The sequence below is a fragment of the Orycteropus afer genome, unplaced genomic scaffold, assembly GCF_000298275.1.
Source record: "Orycteropus afer afer isolate SDZICR_OR568_19922 unplaced genomic scaffold, OryAfe1.0 scaffold00637, whole genome shotgun sequence".
Classification (NCBI taxonomy): domain Eukaryota; kingdom Metazoa; phylum Chordata; class Mammalia; order Tubulidentata; family Orycteropodidae; genus Orycteropus; species Orycteropus afer.
Genome location: NW_006922224.1, coordinates 1,285,889 through 1,308,278, shown reverse-complemented (window position 1 = coordinate 1,308,278; position 22,390 = coordinate 1,285,889). Strand labels below are relative to the sequence as shown.

The 22,390-nt window shown below is 43.9% G+C and overlaps 1 protein-coding gene across 1 annotated transcript in view; it reads right to left on the bottom strand.

Moving 5' to 3' along the window:
- Positions 1-22,390, bottom strand: part of LOC103210666 (dedicator of cytokinesis protein 8) — a 249,080-nt gene that overhangs the window by 43,369 nt on the left and 183,321 nt on the right. The window contains exons 30-36 of the mRNA XM_007956577.1: positions 14,213-14,395; positions 13,614-13,746; positions 12,867-12,954; positions 6,585-6,681; positions 5,322-5,456; positions 4,233-4,385; positions 2,794-2,952 (exon numbers count right to left, since the gene is read on the bottom strand). Of these exons, the coding sequence (XP_007954768.1) occupies positions 2,794-2,952; positions 4,233-4,385; positions 5,322-5,456; positions 6,585-6,681; positions 12,867-12,954; positions 13,614-13,746; positions 14,213-14,395 (948 nt within the window). The remainder of the gene's footprint in view (positions 1-2,793; positions 2,953-4,232; positions 4,386-5,321; positions 5,457-6,584; positions 6,682-12,866; positions 12,955-13,613; positions 13,747-14,212; positions 14,396-22,390) is intronic.

Here is a 22,390-nt window from a genome sequence, read left to right as displayed (position 1 = left end):
TTTTTGAATTATCTTCAGTAAGATTTTACTTGCATGTGATATTAATGATATTGTTAAATACTTTTCACATTCTGTGGGATCACCTTTCTTTGGAATGGATACATATATGGATCTCTTCCAGTCAGTTGGCCAGGTAGCTGTCTTCCAAATTTCTTGGCATAGCTGAGTGAGTGCCTCCAGTGTGGCATCCATTTGTTGAAACATCTCAGTGGATATTCCCTCAATTTCTGGTGCCTTGTTTTTGGCCAGTTTCTTCAGTGCAGCTTCGACTTGGTCCTTTAATACTACTGGTTCTTGATCATATGCCACCTCCTGAAATGGATGAACATCAACCAATTCTTTTTGGTACAGTGACTCTGTGTATTCCTTCCATCTTCTTTTGATGTTTCTTACATCATTCAATATTTTGCCCATAAAATCTTTCAATTTGCAACTTGAGGACTGAATTTTTTCCTCAGTTCTTTCAGCTTGAGAAATGCCAAGTGTGTTCTTCCATTTTGGTTTTCTAACTCCAGGTCTTTGCACATTTCATTATAATAACTGACTTTGTCTTCTTGAGCTGCTCTTTTAAATCTTCTGTTCAGCTCTTTTACCTTGTCATTTCTTCCATTTGCTTTAGCTACTCTCCATTCAAAAGCAAGTTTTAGAGTCTCTTCTGACATCCATTTTGGTCTTTTCTTCCTTTCCTGTCTTTTTAATGACCTTTTGCTTTCCTTGTGGATGATATTCTTGATGTCATCCCATAATTCCTCTGGTTTTTGGTCATTGGTGTTCAATGCATCAAGTCTGTCCTTTAGATGGCCTCTAAATTCAGGAGGAATATAATCAAGGTCATATTTGGGCTCTCATGGGCTTGTTTTAATACCCTTCAGCTTCAACTTCAACTTGCATATGAGCAGTTGATGGTCTGTTCCACAGTCAGCTCCTGGCCTTGTTTTAGCTGAAGATATTAAGCTTCTCCATTGCCTCTTTCCACAGATGTAGTTGATCTGATTCCTGTGTGCTCCATCTGGTGAAGTCCATGTGTATAGCCACAATTTATGTTGTTGAAAAAGTATTTGCAATGAATAAGTTGTTGGTCTTGCAAAATCCTATTGTGCGATCTCCAGTGCCATTTCTATCACCAAGGCCATATTTTCCAACTACCAGTGATTCTTCTCTGTTTCCAATTTTTGCATTCCAACAGTAATAATCAACACATCTTGATAGCATGTTTGGTCACTTTCAGACTGTAGAAGATGGTAAAAATCTTCAATTTCCTCATCTTTGGCTTTGGTGGTTTGTGTGTAAATTTGAATAATAGTAGTATTAACTGGTCTTCCTTATAGGCATATGGATATTATGTTACCACTGGCAGCATTGTACTTCAGGACAGATCTTGTAACATTCTTTGTGATGATGAATGCCATGCCATTCCTCTTCAATTTGTCATTCCCAGCACAGTAGATCATTTTGTTATCTGATTCAGAATGTCCAACACCAGTCCACTTTATCTCACTAATGCCTAGGATATCTCTCTTTATGCATTCCATTTCATTTTTGACAACTTCCAATATTCCTAGACTCATACTTTGTATATTCCATGCTCTGATTATTAATGGATTCTTGCAGCTGTTTCTTCTCATGTGGAGTCATGCCACATCAGCAAATGGAGGTCCCAAAAGCTTTACTCCATCCACATCATTAAGGTCAGCTCTACTCTGAGGAGGCAGCTCTTCCCCAGTCGCATTTTGAGTGCCTTCCAACCTAAGGGGCTCAACTTCTGGCACTACATGGGACAATGTTTCAGGGCTATTCATAAAGTTTTCCAGTAATGTATCAGACAGTGTTTCACTGCTATTCATAAGGTTTTCACACTGGCCAATACTTTGAGAAGTGGATGGCCCCTTCCTTCTTCTAAGTCTGTCTTAGTCTGGAAACTTTGTTGAAACCTGTCCACCATGTGTGACTCTACTGATATTTGAAATACTGGTGGCATAGTCTCCAGCCTCACAGCAACACACAAGCCACCACAGTATGACAAACCGACAGATTATATATATATATATATATATATATATATATATAAACCAAACCCACTGCCATTGAGTCAGATCTGACTCATAGCAACCCTTCCTTGGGTTTCCAAGGCAGCAATATCACTATGGAAGTAGATTGCCCAACATTCCTTCTGAGGAGTGCCTGGTGGGTTTGAACTGCCAGCCTTCTGGTTAGCAGTCAAATGCCTTATGCACTATGCCACAAGAGCTTACATATATATTTGAATATATATAAAATTATTGCCGTTGGGCTAATTCCAACTTATGGTAAAAAAAATACATACACACACACACACACACACATACATATATATATATATGTATGTATGTATATGTATATATGTACCTATATGTAGTCTTGGAAGAAGTACAGCCAGAATGCTACCTAGAAGCAAGAATGGTAAGACCTTGTCTCACAGACTCTGGACATGTTATCAGGAGGGACCAGTCCCTGGAAAAGGATGTCATACATGGTGAAGTAGAGGGTCAATGAAAAAGAGGAAGACCATCAACAAGATGGATTGACATATACAACAATGGACTCAAACATAGCAATGATTGTTTCCTTTTATTGTACACAAGGTTGCTATGAACTGGAACCAACCTGATGGCACCAAACAACCATATGTCTGTGTACATGTATGTATATAACCAGTTGCCATCAGGTTGATTCTGACTCACGGAGACAGTGTATCTGTGAGTTTACAATTAGCTGATGCCAAACCCTGAAGACCAGCCCTGCCCTTTGGCCTACCTGGGTGGGGAAGAGAGTGGCCTGCATGGCTGTGTCCTCTTCTGCGTAGGCCAAAATCGTCCTCAAGGATCTTCTCAGATGCTCCTCATTAAAGTCTGGTGCTTTACCCACCAAAGATGCCAGAGACATAGTTACCTGCATCTTTACTCTTGCAAAGTTCTGCACCAGGTAGAAAAAGGAACAAAGAAGAGGCACTCAGCTGTTAGATAAAAGAAGATGGTGGAGCCAGACACCCATCCCCACAAGTCTGCCTCATTTCCTTTCCTCTCCTTTCAATGAAATGTAAGCCACACTCTGCACTAGAGTCATCTTATTGTTTAAATGAATAGCACTCAGACATAAATCATGCCCTGTACTGCCAGCCTCCCTTTAAATTTTAATTTAGGATTGGGCTGCCTCCACGCTGGAAGGCTAGAATATTCCTACAAAGTTGGGCCACAGGCTTTATCCTTTTGTGTCAAAATTCCTCTTCTTGGGGCTGTATTTAAACTTCAGCGAGAACTGGCATCCTCAGGGCAAGGATTTCTCCAATTTCAGACTACAGGCAAGTAGCCACTTTCTGTTCCCCCTTTCCTTCTAGACCCATGGAAAAATATGGCTACCCTAAAGGGTCCCTGAGGAATGTCCTACAGACTTTCAAATAGTCATCCCTTGTATACACTGAAGTCCTGGCCTTCCTTCCATGGGCCAATTTATCTTTTACTATCATTCAAATGTGCTCATGAACATGACCACAAATGGAAATTCCAAGAAAACAGACCCAGGTTTAGACACACAAGAGAAGGATTGACTGTCTGCACCAAGCTGACCTCCAGAGGCTGCTAAGCTCTGGTGAAAACTTGGGTCCATCAGGTACTAATGATTTAAAATTCTCTTTCACAGGCTTCTCTGCTGTCAGCCAGTCAGAATCTAGACTACCGGACAACATCTTTGGAATTCTTACCCTGCCTGTTGCATTTCCCTCTATAGCTGATAATTTTGCATCTACATAGATTCAATCATTTCCTACTGAAATATACTGATGGAAACCACTACAGTTACTGTTTTGATAGTCACTTTTATATGCAGTTCAAACCAAGATGCTGTCTACCTCCAAAAAAACCAAACTTACTACCACTGAGTTGATTCTGACTCAAGGTAACCCTTTAAGACAGAGTAGTACCGCCATAGCTGTAAATCTGTATGGAAACAGACAGCTTTGTCTTTCTCCCACAGAGCAGCCAGAGGGTTTGAACAGCTGACCTTTTTGGTTAGCAGCCCAGCTTTAACCACAGTGCCACCAAATCTCCTTTCCTGTCTACCTAGACACACTCTATTGTTTTTTCTCACAGAAGCAAACAGGAATACTGCAGACTTGGGTTTCTGTTTTCCCTCTGGCTCAGTGCCTGGCCCTATCTCTGACTGTTGACCCCAGGTGCCCAGCGGGTCTGAGCTCTCACGCTGACAGCTCCGAAGCTGAACCTCATGAGTAGGTAGAGGGTGGCACAGGCTTGGCTCCGGGTGACGTCCATGCTGCTGCTGCAGTGGTGCAGCATGCGCTGGCAGAGGTCTGCACACTGCTCCACCTCCTCCTCGAACAGTAAGTCCCCGAACTAGGAGAGACGCAGGGACTGTTAGCTGGTGCTCCGCACATCCACCCGCGGGCTGCGTTAGCAGCCTGTTAAAATGTGCAAATGTCTTCGTGGGAAAACCAGAAGCCCAGGAGCTTTAATGCATCGCTCCAGAAACATAATGAGCTGCCTGAGTCAGGGGATGGGTTGAAGCAACAGCGATGACTCAGATTTCAGTACTAATTGTACAACAGTGAAGGTAAAAGCCAGTGGCCAATAAGTCAACTCTGATTCCTGGAGCGCCCACTTGTTTCAGAGTACAACTGTGCTCTGTGGGATTTTCAGAAGTAAATTGCCAGGCCTTTTTTCCAAGGCACCTCTGGGTGGACTCCAACCTCCAACCTTCTGGCTAGCAGCTGAGCACATTAAGGGCTACATTATTAACCCGCCATTGCTACCCAGGTCGCATTCATTTGCAAAGCCACAACTTTCAAGGGATTACCCTCAGTTTCCTGGGTCTCCTGGAAATTACTGGTGACCAGAAAGAGAAAGTGGCCTTGATCATGGAGAGCAGGAGAATTCTACTTTAAATTTAAAAGATCCCATGTAGAAGGCACCATCCAAGACTTTAAGTAAAAGGGAAAAAGTAATCCCCACTGCACCGCCAGGGCTCCTTCCATCACACTTAGAGCAGATGTTAAACAAGATGAAATGGAAAGATACTTGACTGATTTCTATGCTCATGTCTTAGACCCTCCATGAATGGCTGTTTCAAATGTCTACAACTGGGCCCACATTTCAGCTGTGAGAACCACTGCTTTCCCTGATTGTGTTGACCTTCTGTGGAGTCACTTCCCCCTGAGGAGACATTATACACTTCATATACTCTGTGGGGTTTGGCCACCTGGACACAGAAGTGTGACACTAGTTGAATCCTAGTCATAATTAAGAGCCAGGAAACAAACTTGCTGTCTTTACCTTGGTAATGAGAGCTCGGAGTGTCGCGAAACAGTGAGTCAGGTAAGTGGTGCTCTGATCGCAGCTCAGAGAGTTCACCAGGACCCTCAGGACGCTTCCCAGCAGGCTGTCCTTCCAGTCCAGCGCCGAGCTGGCCTGGGGGAATGGAAAAACAGCACCGTTGATCCCTGCCCTCTACCACTGACACCTGTGGTGATCAGCACCGAGATCGATGGCCCCATCTCCCAGTCTTACACTATCAGCCATCAACCCTGAGAGCTGAAGGCGTATTTCCATATGACCTTGTTCGAAAACTCCAGTGTGTCTTTGCTTTCATATAATAATTACTTTGAGTTTTGCTGTTGTTGTTGTTATGTGCTGTTGAGTCATTTCCCAGGCGGTATCTCTACCGAAGTAGATTGCCCTACCTTCCTTCCAAGGAGTGGCTGGTGAGTAATTGGATAAGGAAGGGGGTACTGCTTCAACAGTATGTCTTCTAGCCCTAAAGTCAATACTAGATTTAGTCTAATAAATGATTTCTCAATAGAAACATTCTTCTATTGGACTTAATAATGGAAATAATAATAATAATGGAACTTCATAAAGTTCCAATGGGCTCATTTTTCAGTGTAACAAAAAATCCAGTATAACCTAGACTTGGGAGTTTTTGGAAACATCCGCTTAGAAGATAAAATTAGGATGGCAAATTGTGTTATCACAAAGTTCACAGGGACACTATACTTTGCTACAGGCAAACACATGGCACAGATGCCTGCCTGTCCCCAGTTTGTGCCGGAAGCAGATACCATCATCATTTATCAAACGCAGTACTCTTTCTTCTTCTTCTTCTTCTTCTTCTTTTTTTTTTTTTCAACTTAGCCCAGTCATAGCCTGATGATCAGGCAGGACTGATGGCTGCATCAATCAACTGGAGTAGGACCCATCAGAAGAAATCTATTTGCCTCCCTTGTTGTAGATAATGAACTATAAGCTCACTATCCACATTTTAAGCTTGGGACACACTCTGGTATACTTAGCCACAAGAGCCAGCTTGTGAGGCAACCCTTTCCAAGTGAACAGCAACTCAAAGACGCCAGAAAAATGTTTGATATTTCTGGAATCTGTAAGGTGAACACTATAGCAAACAGCAAACTTCCCAACTTCATTTTTTTAAAAAAAGCACTTTGGGATCCAGCTTATTTCCTTCACAACCCTGCATAAAGCACTCCTATTAAATTCCTGTAAACATGTTCTTGTGGAATCAGTCGGCATTCCTTGCCTCACCTGGATGATATTCTCCTGCATATCCAAGATGATTAAATTCACTTCTGTTGCCAGGTTGCCACTGATCAAGGCCTCTTGGTCTAACTCTGCTTTTGATCTAGAAAACAAAAAGAGGTCAAAGTTAAGCGTATATCAAACCTGGACATATTCCAACAATGGCCCTGTATGCACCAGAGCGTAAAGAAATCTCCAGAACAGTCAGCCTTGAATGAAAACAAGGACTGGCTGCATCCATTTCCTATGGGAACCAAAGCTGCATCCCTGTGGGGCAGGTCATCTGCCATTGTGCTGGACATCAGTGGTATTACCCATGACCAGTTGCCATGGAGTTGACTCTGACTCATGGGACCTCAAGTGTGTCAGAGTAGAACCGTGTTCCATAGGGTTTTCGTGGCTGTAATCTTACAGAAGCAGACTGCCAAGCCTTTCTTCCGAGGCATCCCTGTGTGGACTTGATCCTCCAGCCTTTGGGTTAGCAGCTCAGCAAGTGCCTTAAGCATTTGTACCACTTAGGGATTCCCATCACCCACTAAACTAACCCTGACATCGAGTCTATCCTGACTCATAGAGTCCCATGTGTTATAAAATAGAACTGAGCTCCATCAGTTTTCTTGGTTGTAATCTTTATAGAAGCAGATTATCAGACCTTTCTACCATGGTGCCACTGGGTAAGTTTGAACTGCCAACCTGTGGGTTAGTAGCCCACTACTAACCCACTAGCAGTCCCATTACCCACTAAACCCAGAAACTGAACCTGTTGCTGTTGAGTTGACTATGACTCACAGCAACCCTGTACAACAGAGTAGAACTGCCCTCAGGGTTTTTATGGCTGTAATCATTAGAGGAGCAGACTGTCACATCTTTCTCCCATGGTATAGCTAGTGGGTTTGAACCACCAACCTTTCAGTCAGCAGCTGAGAGCACTTAACCACTATGCCACCAGGGCTCCTTCACTGCCCACTATGGAATGGGAAATTGCCTGGCACTGCTTCTCAGTTAGGTGTCATTTTAAGGAATCAGTGTTCAATGCACTAGTTTATGCATCTTCATAAAATCCATGTGAGGCTGGTAAGGGATATTTGTGCCCCCGGGAAGATGCAGTTGCCAGGAAAGGGGTGTGTGAAGAACTGACCTTCCCAAGATCTGCCAGTGCCACAGGGGCTAGGATGCCATGCATCAGCTCAAAAGTCTGGGACTGGGACTGTCACTTAGCATTTCTCCAGTCTCCTCAACCCAATCCTGGGGCCACTTCAGATGCTTCCATGCTCCCAGACCATTACGGGCTCAGAATAAGCACTTTCATGTGTGTGAAATGTTTCATGCCTCTCCTGAGTTGTTCTTCATTTCTTCCTCTACGTTCTTTAAGTGATAATAATTTTGTGAAGTGAAAATCTAAAACGTAGTTTTTTTTTATTAATTTAGTGGTAGGGTAGACGAAGCCTGGTGGTACAATTGTTAAAGTGCTCAGCTGCTAACCAAAAAGTCAGCCATTCAAATCCACCAGCCACTCCATGGGAGAAAGATGTAGCATTCTGGTTCCACAAAGATTACAGCTGTGGAAACCCTATCGGGCAGTTCTGCTCTGTCCTATAGGTTTGTTATCAGTCAGAATTGACCCAACAACCCAGTGGTGATGGGTTTGGGTTTTTTGGGGGTTTATGTGCCTGTCAGGGAGCACTGGTGGTGCAGTGGTTAAGTGCTTGGCTGATAACTGAAAGGTCAGTGGTTCAAACCCACCAGCCGCTCTGAGGGAGAAAGATGTGACAGTCTACTTCCTTAAAGATTTACAGTATCATAGGCACAGGCCTACTCTGTCCTATCAGGTTGCTATGAGTCGGAATTGACTTGATGGCAACGAGTTTGGTTTTGGTTAACAACAACCACCATCACCATAGATCACAATGGTCTAATCTCATTGTGTATGAGGTCAACATGAGCTTGACTTGAAGGCAGCTAACAACAACATAAGTAAAAAAAATACACATCAGATTGTGAAGACTTAGTAAGAATAAAAGAATGTGGAATATCTCACTAGTAATTTTCATATTGGTTACATGTTGATAATACTTGTGATATACTGGGCTTGTTGTTGTTGTTGTTACATGCCGTTGAGTCGGCCCCGACTCATAGCGACCCCTCCTTGGGTTTCCCAGGCAGTATCACTACGGAAGTAGGATTGCCCAACCTTCCTTCCGAGGAGTCAAACTCAATGCTATCAAGTCAATTCCGACGCATAGTGACCCCATGTAGTGGAGTAGAACTGCCCCATAGGGTTTTCTAGGCTGTAATCTTTATGGGAGCAGATTGCCAGGTCTTTCTCTTTCAGAGTGACTGGTGGGTTCAAACAGCTGACATTTGGGTTAGCAGCTGCGTGTTTAACCATTGCACCACTGTTGTTGTTGTTATGTGCCATTGAGTTGGACCTGACTCATAGCGACCCCTCCTTGGGTTGCTGAAGCACTATCACTACAGAAGTAGATTGCTCCATCTTCCTTCTGAGGAGTGACTGGTAGGTTTGAACCGCCAGCCTTCTGGTTAGCAGTCAAGTGCCGCTGTTGTTGTTGTTGTTGTTATGTGCCGTCGAGTCAGCCCTGACTCATAGCGACCCCTCCTTGGGTTTCCCAGGCAGTATCACTACGGAAGTAGGATTGCCCAACCTTCCTTCCGACAAGTGCCGCTAGGGCTCCTTTTTTCACTTTTAACACCTCCCAATTCTACCTAGTCACATTCCAAGCCCCATGTGGCTAGTGGCTACTGTACTGGACAGCATGTCATAATCTGCTTTTTATGAAGTCTACCAGATATTCCTCTCAACAGTAGTTCTCAAATTTGGCTGCACAATGAGGTCAATTGGGGAGTTTTATAAAACACTGAATCCTAGGTCCTGCTGTTGAAGACTCTAATTGAACTGGTCTGGGCTCCACCTAGACACTGGGATCCTTTAAAGCTTCCCAGGAGATCCTAGTGTGCAGCCCAGAATGAAAACTGTCACTCTAAAAGAAACAAAGGCAAAATAACTGAAAAGTGGTCTGGAGGTGAAAAAATGATATGAAGTAAAAAAGTGAAAAACACCACTATTGTAATTACAAAAGGTTTTCTGCACTATTGTAATTACAAAAGGTTTTCTGAATAACTACACTGAGCAGTCACAATGTCAGTGGGGTTTCCCTTTACACACTGACAATGCCCCTGAGACTGCAGATGTGACCCATCAGCTCTGACAATGAGCCAATTATCATAGAACTCTGGTCTGAGGACTGGTCTGGTAGGTGGTGCATGGTGAGGCCCAATATTGTGTTGATGTTATTACTGTTAGCTGCCGTGGAATTGGCCTGTGACTCATGGTGACCCCATGAAATGAAATACTGCCAGGTCCTGAGTCATCCCCATGACTAGTTACAGGTCAGACCATTGTGATCCATAAGGTTTCATGAGCTGATTTTCAGGAATAGTTGCCAGACCTTAATTCCTAGTCTTAGTCTAGGAGCTCTGCTGAAACCTGCTCAGCATCATAGCAACACTCAAGGCCCCACTGACAGTCTGCACAACCCAGGTGATGTATGCCTTGCTAGACTCTTCTTTTAATCCTGCAGAGTTGATGTCCTAACTACTGGAGCACTCGTTGCATGCATTGTTTGGTTGTTATTCATCACCTGAACTTGAACATATAGATTCTCAGAATTGAATATTTTATAAATCGGTCCAGAGAGTTCAGAGCAAAAATAAAATATTCAAAGCAAATGGTTATTAATAATACACCCATCATCTGGGTCTTCCAAGTAATATCTGTAATAAGAGTGCTCACTTCTATAACGTGTTAAAATAAATTTAACTCCCAGAAGTCCTACAAAGTGGATCAGATTGTTCATTCCTGTGGTGTTGGGGATTGAAATGGGTCCTGCAAAATGAAATGTAGAAGTCCCAACACCCTTTTCTCTCCATGACCATGGCCTTGTTTGGAAATAAAGTCTTTGCAGCCATAATGTGTTAAATTAGTACGTGGTCATACTGGGACAAGGTGGGCCCTAATCCAGGACAAGCCATGTCCTTATAAAAAGAAGGAAAAAAGACACAAGCACACAGAGAGATGGGAGTGATGTTGCCCCAAGCTACGAACACCTGGGTCCATCAGAAGATGGAAGAAGCAAAGGAGTTTTCTCCCTGGAGCCTTAAGAGAGAGTAAGGTCCTGCTGATACCTTATTTTGGACTTCTGCCTCCAGAGAAAGAAGCTCTGTGGTGCTGTGGTTAAAACTAGGCAGCCAACTAAAAGGTTGGTGGCTTGAACCCACAGTCGCTCCATGAGAGAAAGATGAAGCATTTTGCTTCAGTAAGATTTAGAGCCTTGGAAGTCCTACGGGGCAGTTCTACTCTGTCCTATAGGGCCACTATGAGTTAGAATTGACTTGATGGCAGTGGGTTTGGTTTGTGTTTTGTTTATTTTACTTTTATTTTGTGAGAGAATAAATTTCTGTTGTTTTAAGCCACTCTTGGTGGTAATTTGTTATAGCAGCCCTGGGGGACTAATGCATGTGGTAACAAGATATTCAGTTATTTACAAAACACCACTGCTGTTCAGCTCTACCCACTCGCTGTCTCCTTAGGATGGGTTCTTTAGAGGATGCCCGAGCTGTGTCTCATCCAGTTGGGGGTCCTTTAACCGTACAATTCTTTGCTCAGGGAACCCTGAGATTCAAAAGGATACCTGCTGTTAACAGGAGGAGGAGACTGTTATCTATTCAAACACATTCCATTTCGTATGTCTTCATATGTCTAAATTGCTGCATATACGAAATATATATCTATATCTATAGATCCATCATCCATCTATTAGTGTTGTTTTGGGGTGGTGTTGATTCCGACTCACAGCGAAGCCATGTGAGAGAGTGGAACTGCCTCAGAGGGTTATCCTGGCTGCAGTCTTTACAGGAGCACGTCACTTGGGCTTTCTCCCACAGAGCTGCCGGGTGGGTTGGAACCGCCAACCTTTCAATTACCAGCTGAGCACTTAACCATTGTGCCATCAGGGCTCCTTCTATGTATATAGACCCTATATTGAAAGTCAAACAGGATTATTCTTCTTCCATTTCTTGTAATTTTTTCTGATAAAAATACACATCCACTATAGGAAAAACTGCCAACTATAAGGAAGAAAACACCACCTACCTATATTCCTAATACTCAAGGAAACCATTGTTAATATTTTCCTAAATTTCCTTCCAGCCTTTTTTTATCTACATATATGCAGTTAGAGACTCAAGATTATGTCCCCCTACTTTTTGTTTGTTTGTTTGTTTTCCACAACTTATATAATGCTGACATGAAAACCCCTGAAGGAAGATTTGACAATCTACTTCCATAGAGATACTGCCTAGGAAACCCAAGTCGGAAACAACTTGACGGCAGTGAATTTGGTTTTGGTTCTTGTGATAGTTAAGTTTGTGTGTCAACTTGGCTGGGCCTGGTTGAGTGGCTGGGTAGCTGGATGTAGTAGTAGTATTCCCCATGATGAGACTGGTAATCAAGTCCATGGTGGAATCTACTGTGAGCAGCTGAGTAGCTGCCTTTGGGTATGTGGTCTGCTTCCCATATGTAAGAAACACCTTTGGGAATGGTCTCTAGCTTATGGTACGCTTGAACACTACATGTAGCCATGTTGTCGTTCAGCAGCCTTCCATGCTCTGCCGATCTCGGGACTTTCAATCAACTTGGATTAATGGCCTGCCTGAGTGAAGAAAAGCCTCCAGCTCCAGTGGGCTGGGAGTAGGAGGCAGAGCTGCAACCCAAGGTTGAGGGGCTTTCACCCCGCCCCTAGAGCCTGGCACTTTGAACTCGGACTTAAAGCCTCCAAATTTTAAGAATAAACTCCTATTTGTTAAAACCATCCCATTTGTGGTATATATCCTTGTCAGAGCAGCACTAGGTAACCAGAACAGTTCTTATACATCCTTATGCACATTTCGCTGGTGGAGATTAGATTTGAAAAGCTATGGTCTTGGCCAGCTTCTTCCATTTGTTTCTCTGCCTCCCCTCCCCCATCTGTTGCATGTGCTAAACTATTCAAGCCTGCTACATATCAGTTTTCTCCAAATGTTTATCAGTGTGATAAATGTTAAAAGCTGGCAATCATAATTCCTTTGATTATCCCACCTGGGGTGAACTGCATCTGCACAGACAATTATGCTTTACATTTGGAAGGATGTTGTTGTTTCAGTAATGCAAGTAGCCTGGGAAGAAAAGTTTTAGATTTTAGGTAAAGGTAGCACAGTTGCCAAGTGTCTTACTTATCTAGCTTCTCATTAGCTTGCCGCCAATGTGTCTGCTCTTTCTTCCATCTCAAGTTCTCACTGAGGCCTGCAAATCGGTCATTCCCTAGAAGTTAAGAAAAGTATGATAGGAATTTGATTAGCAGGAAACCTTCCCAGATAACCAGAGGTTCCCTAACAAGCTCAGAGGAGCCGATACAGCACTACTCCTCCACTAAGGAGAGTCTGTGCTGCAAGCCTCCCCTGGCCGAGGTCAGGCCGCGCTGCACACCAGGCACCCCCATGTGTGTCAGTGTAGAACTGCACCCCCAGGCTTTTCAATGACTGATTTTTTGGAAGTAGATTATCTGGACTTTCTTCACCTCTGGGTGGATTTGAACCTTCAGCATTTTGTTTAACAGTCAAGCATGTTAACTATTTGCAATAGTCAGGGACTAGACAGTCTAGCCAGACTAGTTAAATGGGCCCAGAGAGGCTGCAGCCTTGATTGATACACCACCTCATCCCACCAGTTTGAATTAGAAGATGCCATGTGGGAATATTTCTAGGTTTCCTGGGCTCTTGGGACAGCAGTTCCTTCTGAGAACTAAACTTTTAGAACCATTGTCTCTTTGACATTTCCATAAATGTCTCAAAAAAATGATGGTGTCTACTCACACTGGAAGGCAGCACCCCCAACAAAGGGCTCAAAGCTCCTGACCCTCACCCCCACCCCTGGAGCCCCACACCTCACCCCCACACCTGGAGCCCACCCCAGCCACACACCAGGAGCCCGGCACCGCCGCATCATCTCTCCTCGGGCCCCTTCGCCACGCAGCAGCGCCTCCTCCAGCCGAGCCTTGACATCCCTGGACTTCTGCAGGACTTGGGTGCTGACCTTGTCGGAGCTCTGCTTTCCCTGGACAGGACAGAGGAGGAATTCATTTCAGTGGGTGAGATCTCAGTGCAGGGAGGAGTCCTCCAAACAGAACACTCGCCAGAGCCTGCAGCCTGCTCAGCTGGTGTGCTAAGCTACACATGCTGTGCAGATGTCTTTACACGGGCTATGCAGATCCAGTATATGTGTGCTATGGAGACATCACTTTGGGGGGCTGCTTTGTTTACTAACCAAAAGGATGATCCTAATTCAACTGACACTTGGAAATAGCTGCACATAAATGTATGTGATGGAAATGACCAGGATTAGACCAACACCACTTGCCTATGGAATGACTGACCAAATTCATGAAACAAACAGGTTACGGATGTGAGCACAGAAATAAGAAAAGCTAAAGATGCCTCTGTGGCCCAAAGGCGGCAGTCACAGGACAGTTCTGAGCATGGGGGACAAGAGCAGGCACACAACAGAGCCGCCTCACCCTCACCTTGTACTCAAAACAGGAGACGCAGATGAAAAGCAGGTCTAAAATCCTGTTTAGCTGCATTGATGGCAGGTCAGCAATCCATTTCCGAATAAGGCTTTGATCTGCGTTTTTCATGATCCAGAGGAAGCAAATCATGAGGTTGCGGGTGGTGTCGGCACTCAGCATGTTGCACTGCTTGTAGGGCTGGAAGAAGGCACATTGGGACTTGAAGGAGAACAGGAGAAACAGGGGAAGCTTGCAGTGCCATCTCTCAGGACAGGGACTGGATTTCTCCTTGGGCTGGAATCTGTTTCCAGAAGCCCTGCTTTCCCTGGACACAGGAAGCTTTGCTGTTTGTTTATTTGTAGCACAAACATATTTACTGACTTCCCAAAGGGATGATCCTAATTTAACCAATGGGTTGAGATGGTTACATGTAAAATGTTTATGATAGAAATAACTGAACCCCACCCCCACCCCCCCAAAAAAAACTGTTGCTGTTGAGTCAATGATGACTCACAGCAAATGTATAGGACAGAGTAGAACTATCCCATAGGGTTTCCAAGGTTGCAATCTTTACTTGACTACGTAATATTTATTGACTACACAAAGACATTTGACTGTGTGGATCATAACAAATTATGCATAACAGTGTGAAGAATGGGAATTCTAGAACACTTACTTAATTGTGCTCATGAGGAACCTATATATAGACAAAGCGGCAGTTGTTCAAGCAGAACAAGAGGATGGCTTAAAATCAGGAAGGGCTGGATCAGGGTTGGATCCTTTCATCATATTTAGTCAATCTATGTGCTCAGCAAATAATCCAAGAAGCTGGACTATATAAAGAAGAATGCAACATCAGGATTGGAGGAAGACTCATTAACAACCTGAGATATGCAGATGACACAACCTTGCTTGCTGAAAATAAAGAGGACTTGAAGTACTTACTGTTAGGCCGAAGCAAACCCAAGCCACCAACATTTCAGTTAGCAACTTCCTCCGGGTATCAAGCCCTGATGAGACAGCCTGATGCAGTCCTCCAAACAGAACACTCGCCGGAGCCTGCAGCCTGCTCAGCTGTGTGCTAAGCTACACATGCTGTGCAGATAGATGTCTTTACACGGGCTATGCAGATCCAGTATATATGTGCTACGGAGACATCACTTTGGGGGGCTGCTTTGTTTACTAACCAAAAGGATGATCCTAATTCAACTGACACTTGGAAATAGCTGCACATAAATGTATGTGATGGAAATGACATGCAGTGGCAAACTTCCTCTTGTGAAGCCCCCTCATGCTAATTAAGTGCAGACCCATGCTAACAGCTAATTGGACCCCACCATTTCCTTAGTGTCCCCGCTTAGGTCCTCCACAAGACTATAAACCCTCCCCTCCCCAGCCAGGCAGTGCAACTTCCCGGGCCCCTCTCAGGGACCCGTGAACCTCGCCCGGGCCCCTCTCGGGGGCCCGTAAACCTCCCCTGGAAACTCAGAATAAAAACTTCTCTTTAACCTCACCTTTGTGCGTCCTTTTCTCCTTACTGTGGCCTTACACTTACTAATGAAGATCAAAGACTACAGCCTTCAGTATGGATTACACCTCAACAAAAAGAAAACAAAAATCCTCACAACTGGACCAATAAGCAACATCAGGCTAAGTGGAGAAAAGATTGAAATTGCCAAGGATTTCTTTTTTACTTGGATCCACAATCAAGGCTCAGGAAGCAGTGGTCAGGAAATCAAGTGGCATATTGCATTGGGTAAATCTGCTGAAGGGACCTCTTTAACGTGTTAAAAAATAAAGATGTCACTTTGAGGACTAAGGTATGCCTGACCAAAGCTGTGGTATTTTCAGTTGTCTTGTCTGTATGTGAAAGCTGGGTAATGAATAAGGAAGACCAAAGAAGAACTGATGCCTTTGAATTATGATGTTGGCAAAGAATACTGACTATACCATGGACTGCCAGAAGAATGAATAAATCTGTCTGGAAGAAGTTCCGCCAGAATGCTCTTCAGAAGTGAGGATGGCAAGACTTCATCTCACATACTTTGGACATGTTATCAGGAGGGATCAGTCCCTGAAGAAGGATATGTTTGGTAAACTAGAATGTCAAATAAAAAGAGGAAGATCCTCAATGAGATGGACTGACACACTGGCTGCAATGATGGGCTCAAATGTAGCAATGATTGTGAGGATGGTGCAGGACTGGGTAGTGTTTTGTTCCATTGCACTCAGAGTCATAATGAACACATAACAACCTCAATTTGGATGGAAGCAAACTCCTACATCTTTCTCCTGTGGAGTGGCTGGTGGGTTTGAACTGCCAACTTTTCTGTTAGCAGCCGAGTGCTCCTTTTGAGCATTGTAATGGGGGGGGGGGAGCAGCAGCAGTACAGAGACTTGCTCATTGAATTGAGCTTGTTCATTCTCATGTAATTCCTGTCCAAAGTGATAATGAGATTTTTATTCTACTTTTTCCCAGATCTGAGTGTAGGTGACATTGTTCCTATCACATGGCTCTGTAATCAGATGGTTGGAGGACATGGGGTATGGGGTCAATTGGATTGTTCCTAACACAATTTCCTATCTTTCACTTTCCTTGTCATAGTGCTTTCCTCCCGTCCCACTCCTGGTGTTGAAACCAAAGCACCATGGGGAAAGCTGCAGACCATCTGAGATGTTTTTGCCATTAGCTGTAGTATCTTCATACTTTTCTCCCTGGTGACAAGAAAGCTCTGTTGTTTAGATAGCTTTGTTGTGTTCTGATACAACATGAAGAATGTAGCCAATGTCACTGAACTATACTGTTGAATGGGTATGATGTGCTGTGTATATTTTCACCAAAAACAAAGTGCTCTCAGTTTTGTTTGAGAGGGTCTTGCCATCAGAAGAGATGATACAATCTGACATGGGCATCACACCCATTTTGTGCAGAGCCATCCCCACTCCTACTCCTTCCTTCAGTCATCATAGCCCTTGCTCTCTACCAGGTGCCATCTTCCTAGCATGGATGGTGGCCACGGTGCGTGGATGGGTGGGCAGGTGGAGTGGCCAGCACAGGTTCCACTGCAGGGGAGTGGGTGTGTCAGAAGCTGTGCTTTTTGGGCTGGGCTGCTCAGCAAAGGGCCCTTGCTTGGCATGGTATGTATCGGGGCATGTAACTGAGCTCCCTCTGTTGTGGGGGCTGTCGTAGCCTTCTAGTGCTGCTATAACAGAAATATCACAAGTAGGTGGCCTTAACCAATAGAAACATTTTCTCACAGTTTAGAAAGCTTGTTATTGTTGTTAGGTGTTGTTCAATTGGCTCTGACTCATAGCAATCCTATGTACAACAGAACAAAACACTGCCCAGTCCTGTGCCATCCCACAATCATTATTATGTTTGAGCTCATTGTAGCATTGTCCCATAGGAAGCTAAGCCAAAAAAACTCACTGCCACTGAGGTGATTCTGACTCACAGCAACCCCCATTGGGTTTCTAAAGCTGTAAATCTTTATGGAAGCAGACTGCCCCATCTTTCTTGCATGGAGTGGCTAGTGGGTTCAAACCAGCAACCTTTTTGGTTAGTATACAAGTGCATTAACCACTACACCACCAGAGCTCCTTTTAGCAGCCTGAATTCAGGGCACTGGCTCTAGAGGAAAGGAGCTCTGGTGGCATAGTGTCTAAGGCATTTGACTGCTAACCAGAAAGTTGGTAGTTCAAACCCACCAGCCACTCCATGGAAGGAAGACTGAGCAATCTACTTCTGTAAAGATTTACCACCTTGGAAACCCAAAGGGGGTTGCTATGAGTCGGATTCGACTGGATAGTGGTGAGTTTGGTTTGTTGTTGCTTTTTTTTTTTTGGCTCCAGGGGAGGATCTCTCTCTGCCTGCTCTAGGGGAACATCCTTGTCTCAGCCTCTCTAGCCCCAGTGTCCCTGGGTTCCTTGGTGATCTCCACATGGTGTCTATCTTTTCCCGTTGGTGCTGCTCCCTTATATCTCAAAAATGATTAGGTTGAAGATACACCCTACACTAATATGGCCCCATTAACACAACAAAGAAAATCCTGTTCCCAAATGGGATTCCATCCACAGGGACAGGGGTCGAGACTCCAGCACATATTTTGTGGGCAATTGGGTCTCTAATGGGCAGTGTGGTCTGGTGGTTGTCTTCTCTAGACCTTGACCATGCTCCCCAGTCTAAGTGATGCAAAGGGGCTTTCATGCTGCTAAACTCTCCAAATATTTCTCCATCAAGCTGGACAGTGGAGGGGTGGCCTGACAGAAGACAATGAGCCTGGCTGGGAGCCACAAACACCCCACATGTTCCCATCTAGCTTCTCAGTCACAGACTCCAAACATAAGGTCATGAGCTGCTCAGCAGATTACTCAAACCCAGAACTAAGTGAAGTCTTCACTCGTGGGGCCTGAACGTGGTATATGTCTGCCTGTGGGTGAGGAAGGGCAAGCCTATCTGCTTTCACACTTTAGCCACAAGCACTCATTCTATGGTGCCCAGTGCACTTTCCGTTACTCATCAAATCAACACCAACAGCAACATACAGCTACATCCTTGGCTCACAGGGGCGGAGTTAATACCTAACGGAATGTGCTGGAGGAAATGCAGTGAGGGCTTTGTGAGTCTGAAGGGGTGTCAGCTGTGGAATCATATGCAATGCAGTTACTTTGACTTGAGTTTTTCAGAGTATGCTGACAAGAAGAAACAAAGTCTCAAGAAATGTTATAACTTCACAGGAATTTGTTCTGACAGGTGAACTTCTGGCTTTGGAATGTTCCCCTCAGAGGCAGATAACGTCAAAGACAGAATGTGACAGCAGGGATCTTGCTGTGATTTGGGGGTTTTCTTAGCCATGAAACCAGACTGTCATTTTATTTTTTAATTGTGCTTTAGGTGTAAATTTACAGAGCAGAATTTGTTTCACATTCAACATTTCATGCACTTTTCGTTTCACTCCCCAAGTACCATCCCCAACCCTAACTCACCCTCCTCCTCTCCTTCCCAGTAACCTCATCCTGTGCCCCTCATAATTTTGAACTCCTTTGTGTCCTGCATTTCCTCCGTGTGAATGTTGGCCCTCTGGTACCCCATGGTTGATTGCTCCAAGGGATGCATCTCCATAGAGTATGTGGGTGCGTCACCCTGGGTTGAGTGGTCTGCGTGTACATCTTATTTACCTCCTGGAAATGAGTTTTATTCCAGGCCCAAAGTGTATCCCAGGGCCAGAGTTTTGGGGGTTCCACCAGACTCCATCCAAACAGTAATTCTGGTCATCATTGTGTTTTTGGATTTTGTTCCACGTTTTTCTTCCCACTCTACCCAAGATCTCCAGTTTTGATCCCCTCCCAAGTGGTTGGCACTGGTAGCTGGGCACCATCTAGTTCTTCTGGTCTCGAGGTCCATCATGACCTAGAACTGATTGTTTCCAAATGCCCTTGTTTTTTTGTATTCTTCTTTGTGTCGGACAATAGGGGACCATTAGCTGCATCTTAGATGGTGTGGTACTTAAGTTTGTGTGTCAACTTAGCTGAGCCTCGTTGAGTAGCTGGGCAGCTGGATGTAGTATTCCCCATGATGAGACTGGTAATCAACTCCATGGTGGAATCTACTGTGAGCAGCTGAGTATCTGCCCTAGGGATGTGATCTGCTTCCTATATATAAGGAGAAGCCTTGGGGAATGGTCTCTAGCATATGGCACACTTGGACCCTACATTTAGCCATGTCATTGTTTGGCAGCCTGCCATGCTCTGCCAATCTTGGGACTTACAATGGACTTGAATTAATGGCCTGCTGTGTGGTTTGGTAACATCGGGACTATGCCATTTTATTTGCTGACCTTGGGCTTGTTAGCTTCAGCAGCCAGTAGCTGCTTGAGTGAAAAGATGCCTCTAGCATCAGAGGGATGGGAGCAAGAGGCAGAGCTGAAGCCCAAGGTCGAGGGGCTTTCACCCAGCCCCTAGAGCCTAGCACTTTGAACTTGGACTTTGAGCCTCCAAACTGTAAAAGAATAAACTATTTGTTAAGGCCATCCCATTTGTGGTATTTCTGTTAGAGCTGTACTAGGTAATCAAAAAAGATGGCCACTCAAAAGCTTTTAAGACCCTAGTTGCTACTCACCAATGTAGGTTGTGGAACAAGATTTTTATGTATTTTATTGTTTCAATTGATTCTGGTGTCCCCTAGTACTATTGTCCTGAGTCGGTAGATCTGTTGGATCTCTCACCCTCAATGTCTGGCTGTCTGTGAAGAATTATTCTGTGTTTATCTTCTGTTGTTTCTGTAAGGATTGTGGGTATTTTGTATCACTGGTATCTGTGCAAGATTAGCCTCAGCTGAATCTATCCTTGGTCTAGCGTATAATCCTGTTCACTGACCCCCATCTGATCTTCCCAAATGTTTATTAGTTTATCTGCAGCCTGGTGTTTGGTATTAATGGTAATGCAGTATTGTGGATATACTGGTATTAGCCTCTGTCATCTATATCTTATGTCTACAATTTGGTGTTCTCCCTTTCCCCAATGTTATTATGGTGGTCACAGACTCTTTCCATACTATTCCTCCCCTTACCCACCTCAGCGTGTGGCCCCTAACTACCCTGAAATTATTTCCTTCCCTTCCTTCCCCTCCCCGGTAACCTACAAAGTGAGTTCCCTTCCTTAAGCAAACCCTTCCTTGTCTTTTTAATGGGCTGATACAATATTTGTCCTTCTGCAATTGACTTATTTCACTCAGCATATTGTCCTCCAGGCTCATCCACGCTGTGAGATGATTCAAATATCCTTCATTGTTCTTTAATGTAGCATAGTATTCCATTGTGAGAACATACCATATTTTGTTATCCATTCATCTGTTGATGGGCATTTAGGTTGTTTCCATCTCTTTGCTATAGTGAATTGTGCTGCGATGAACGTAGGTGTGCATATGTCTGTTCATGTCCTGCCTCTCACCTCTTTAGGATGCATTCCTAGTAATGGAATTGCTAATAATGGAAATGATATTTCTATTTTCAGTTTTTTAAGGCAACACCATACCAATTGCCACAATGGCTGTACCATTTTACAATCACACCAACAGTGCACAGGAGTTCCAATCTCTCCACAACCTAGCCAGCATTTGTTATTTTCTGCCCTGTTGAACTTTGGTATTATTGCTGGGGTGAGGTGACATCTCATCATTGTTTTGATTTGCATCTCTCGAATGACTAAAGATTGCAAGCAATTCCTCATGTGTTTGTTGGCCGCCAGCATATCATCTTTAATGAAGTGTCTTTTCATGTCTCTTGCCCATTTTTGAATTGGATTATTTGCTGGTGTTGAGGTGTTGAAGTTTTCTATAGATTTTGGAGATGAGTCCTTTGTCAGATACGTCATACGCAAATATTTTCTCCCAATCTGTAGGTTCTCTTTACCCCTTTGACGAAGTCTTTTGATGCGCATAAGAATTTAATTTTTAAAAGGTCCCAGTCATCTAGCTTCTCTTCCACTGCTTGTGCATTCTAGGTTATGCTTGATAGTCTATTAATGCCATAAATTAGGGTTCCTAGATTTGCTACTATTTACTTTGATGAATTTTACAGTTTTGGGTTTCACATTCAAGTCTTTGATCCAACTTGAGTTTGTTTTTGTGTATGGGGTGAGGTATAGGTTTTGTTTCATTTTTCTGTAAGTGGATATCCAATTTTGCCAGCACAATTTATTAAAGAGGCTATCTCTTCCCCCATTTAATGGGTTTTAGACCTTTGTTAAAGATCAGCTATCTACAGATGGATGAGTCTATTTCTACATTTTTTTATTCTGTTTCATTGGTCTATCTATTATTGCACCAATACCATGCTGTTTTGACTACTGTGGCTTTATAGTAGGTTTTGAGATCCAGGAGGGTGAGACCTCCCACTTTGTTCTTCTTCTTCAGTAGTACTCTGCTTATCTGAGGTCTCTTTCCTTTCCATATGAAGCTAGTAATTGGTTTTTCCATGTCCTTAAAAAATGTTGTTGAGAGTTCTGGCAAGATGGCGGACTAGACAGAAGGATTGCACAGACCCTCTTCAACAAAGAAAAGGGAAACCAATAAACACAGACACAGAAGATAATCGTGGACCCCTGAGCCTTGAAGGGAAGGATACAGAATTGGACTAAACCCCAATTAGCAGAAGAATTTGCGTGAAAATACCAAAAAAAGGAGACATACAGAGC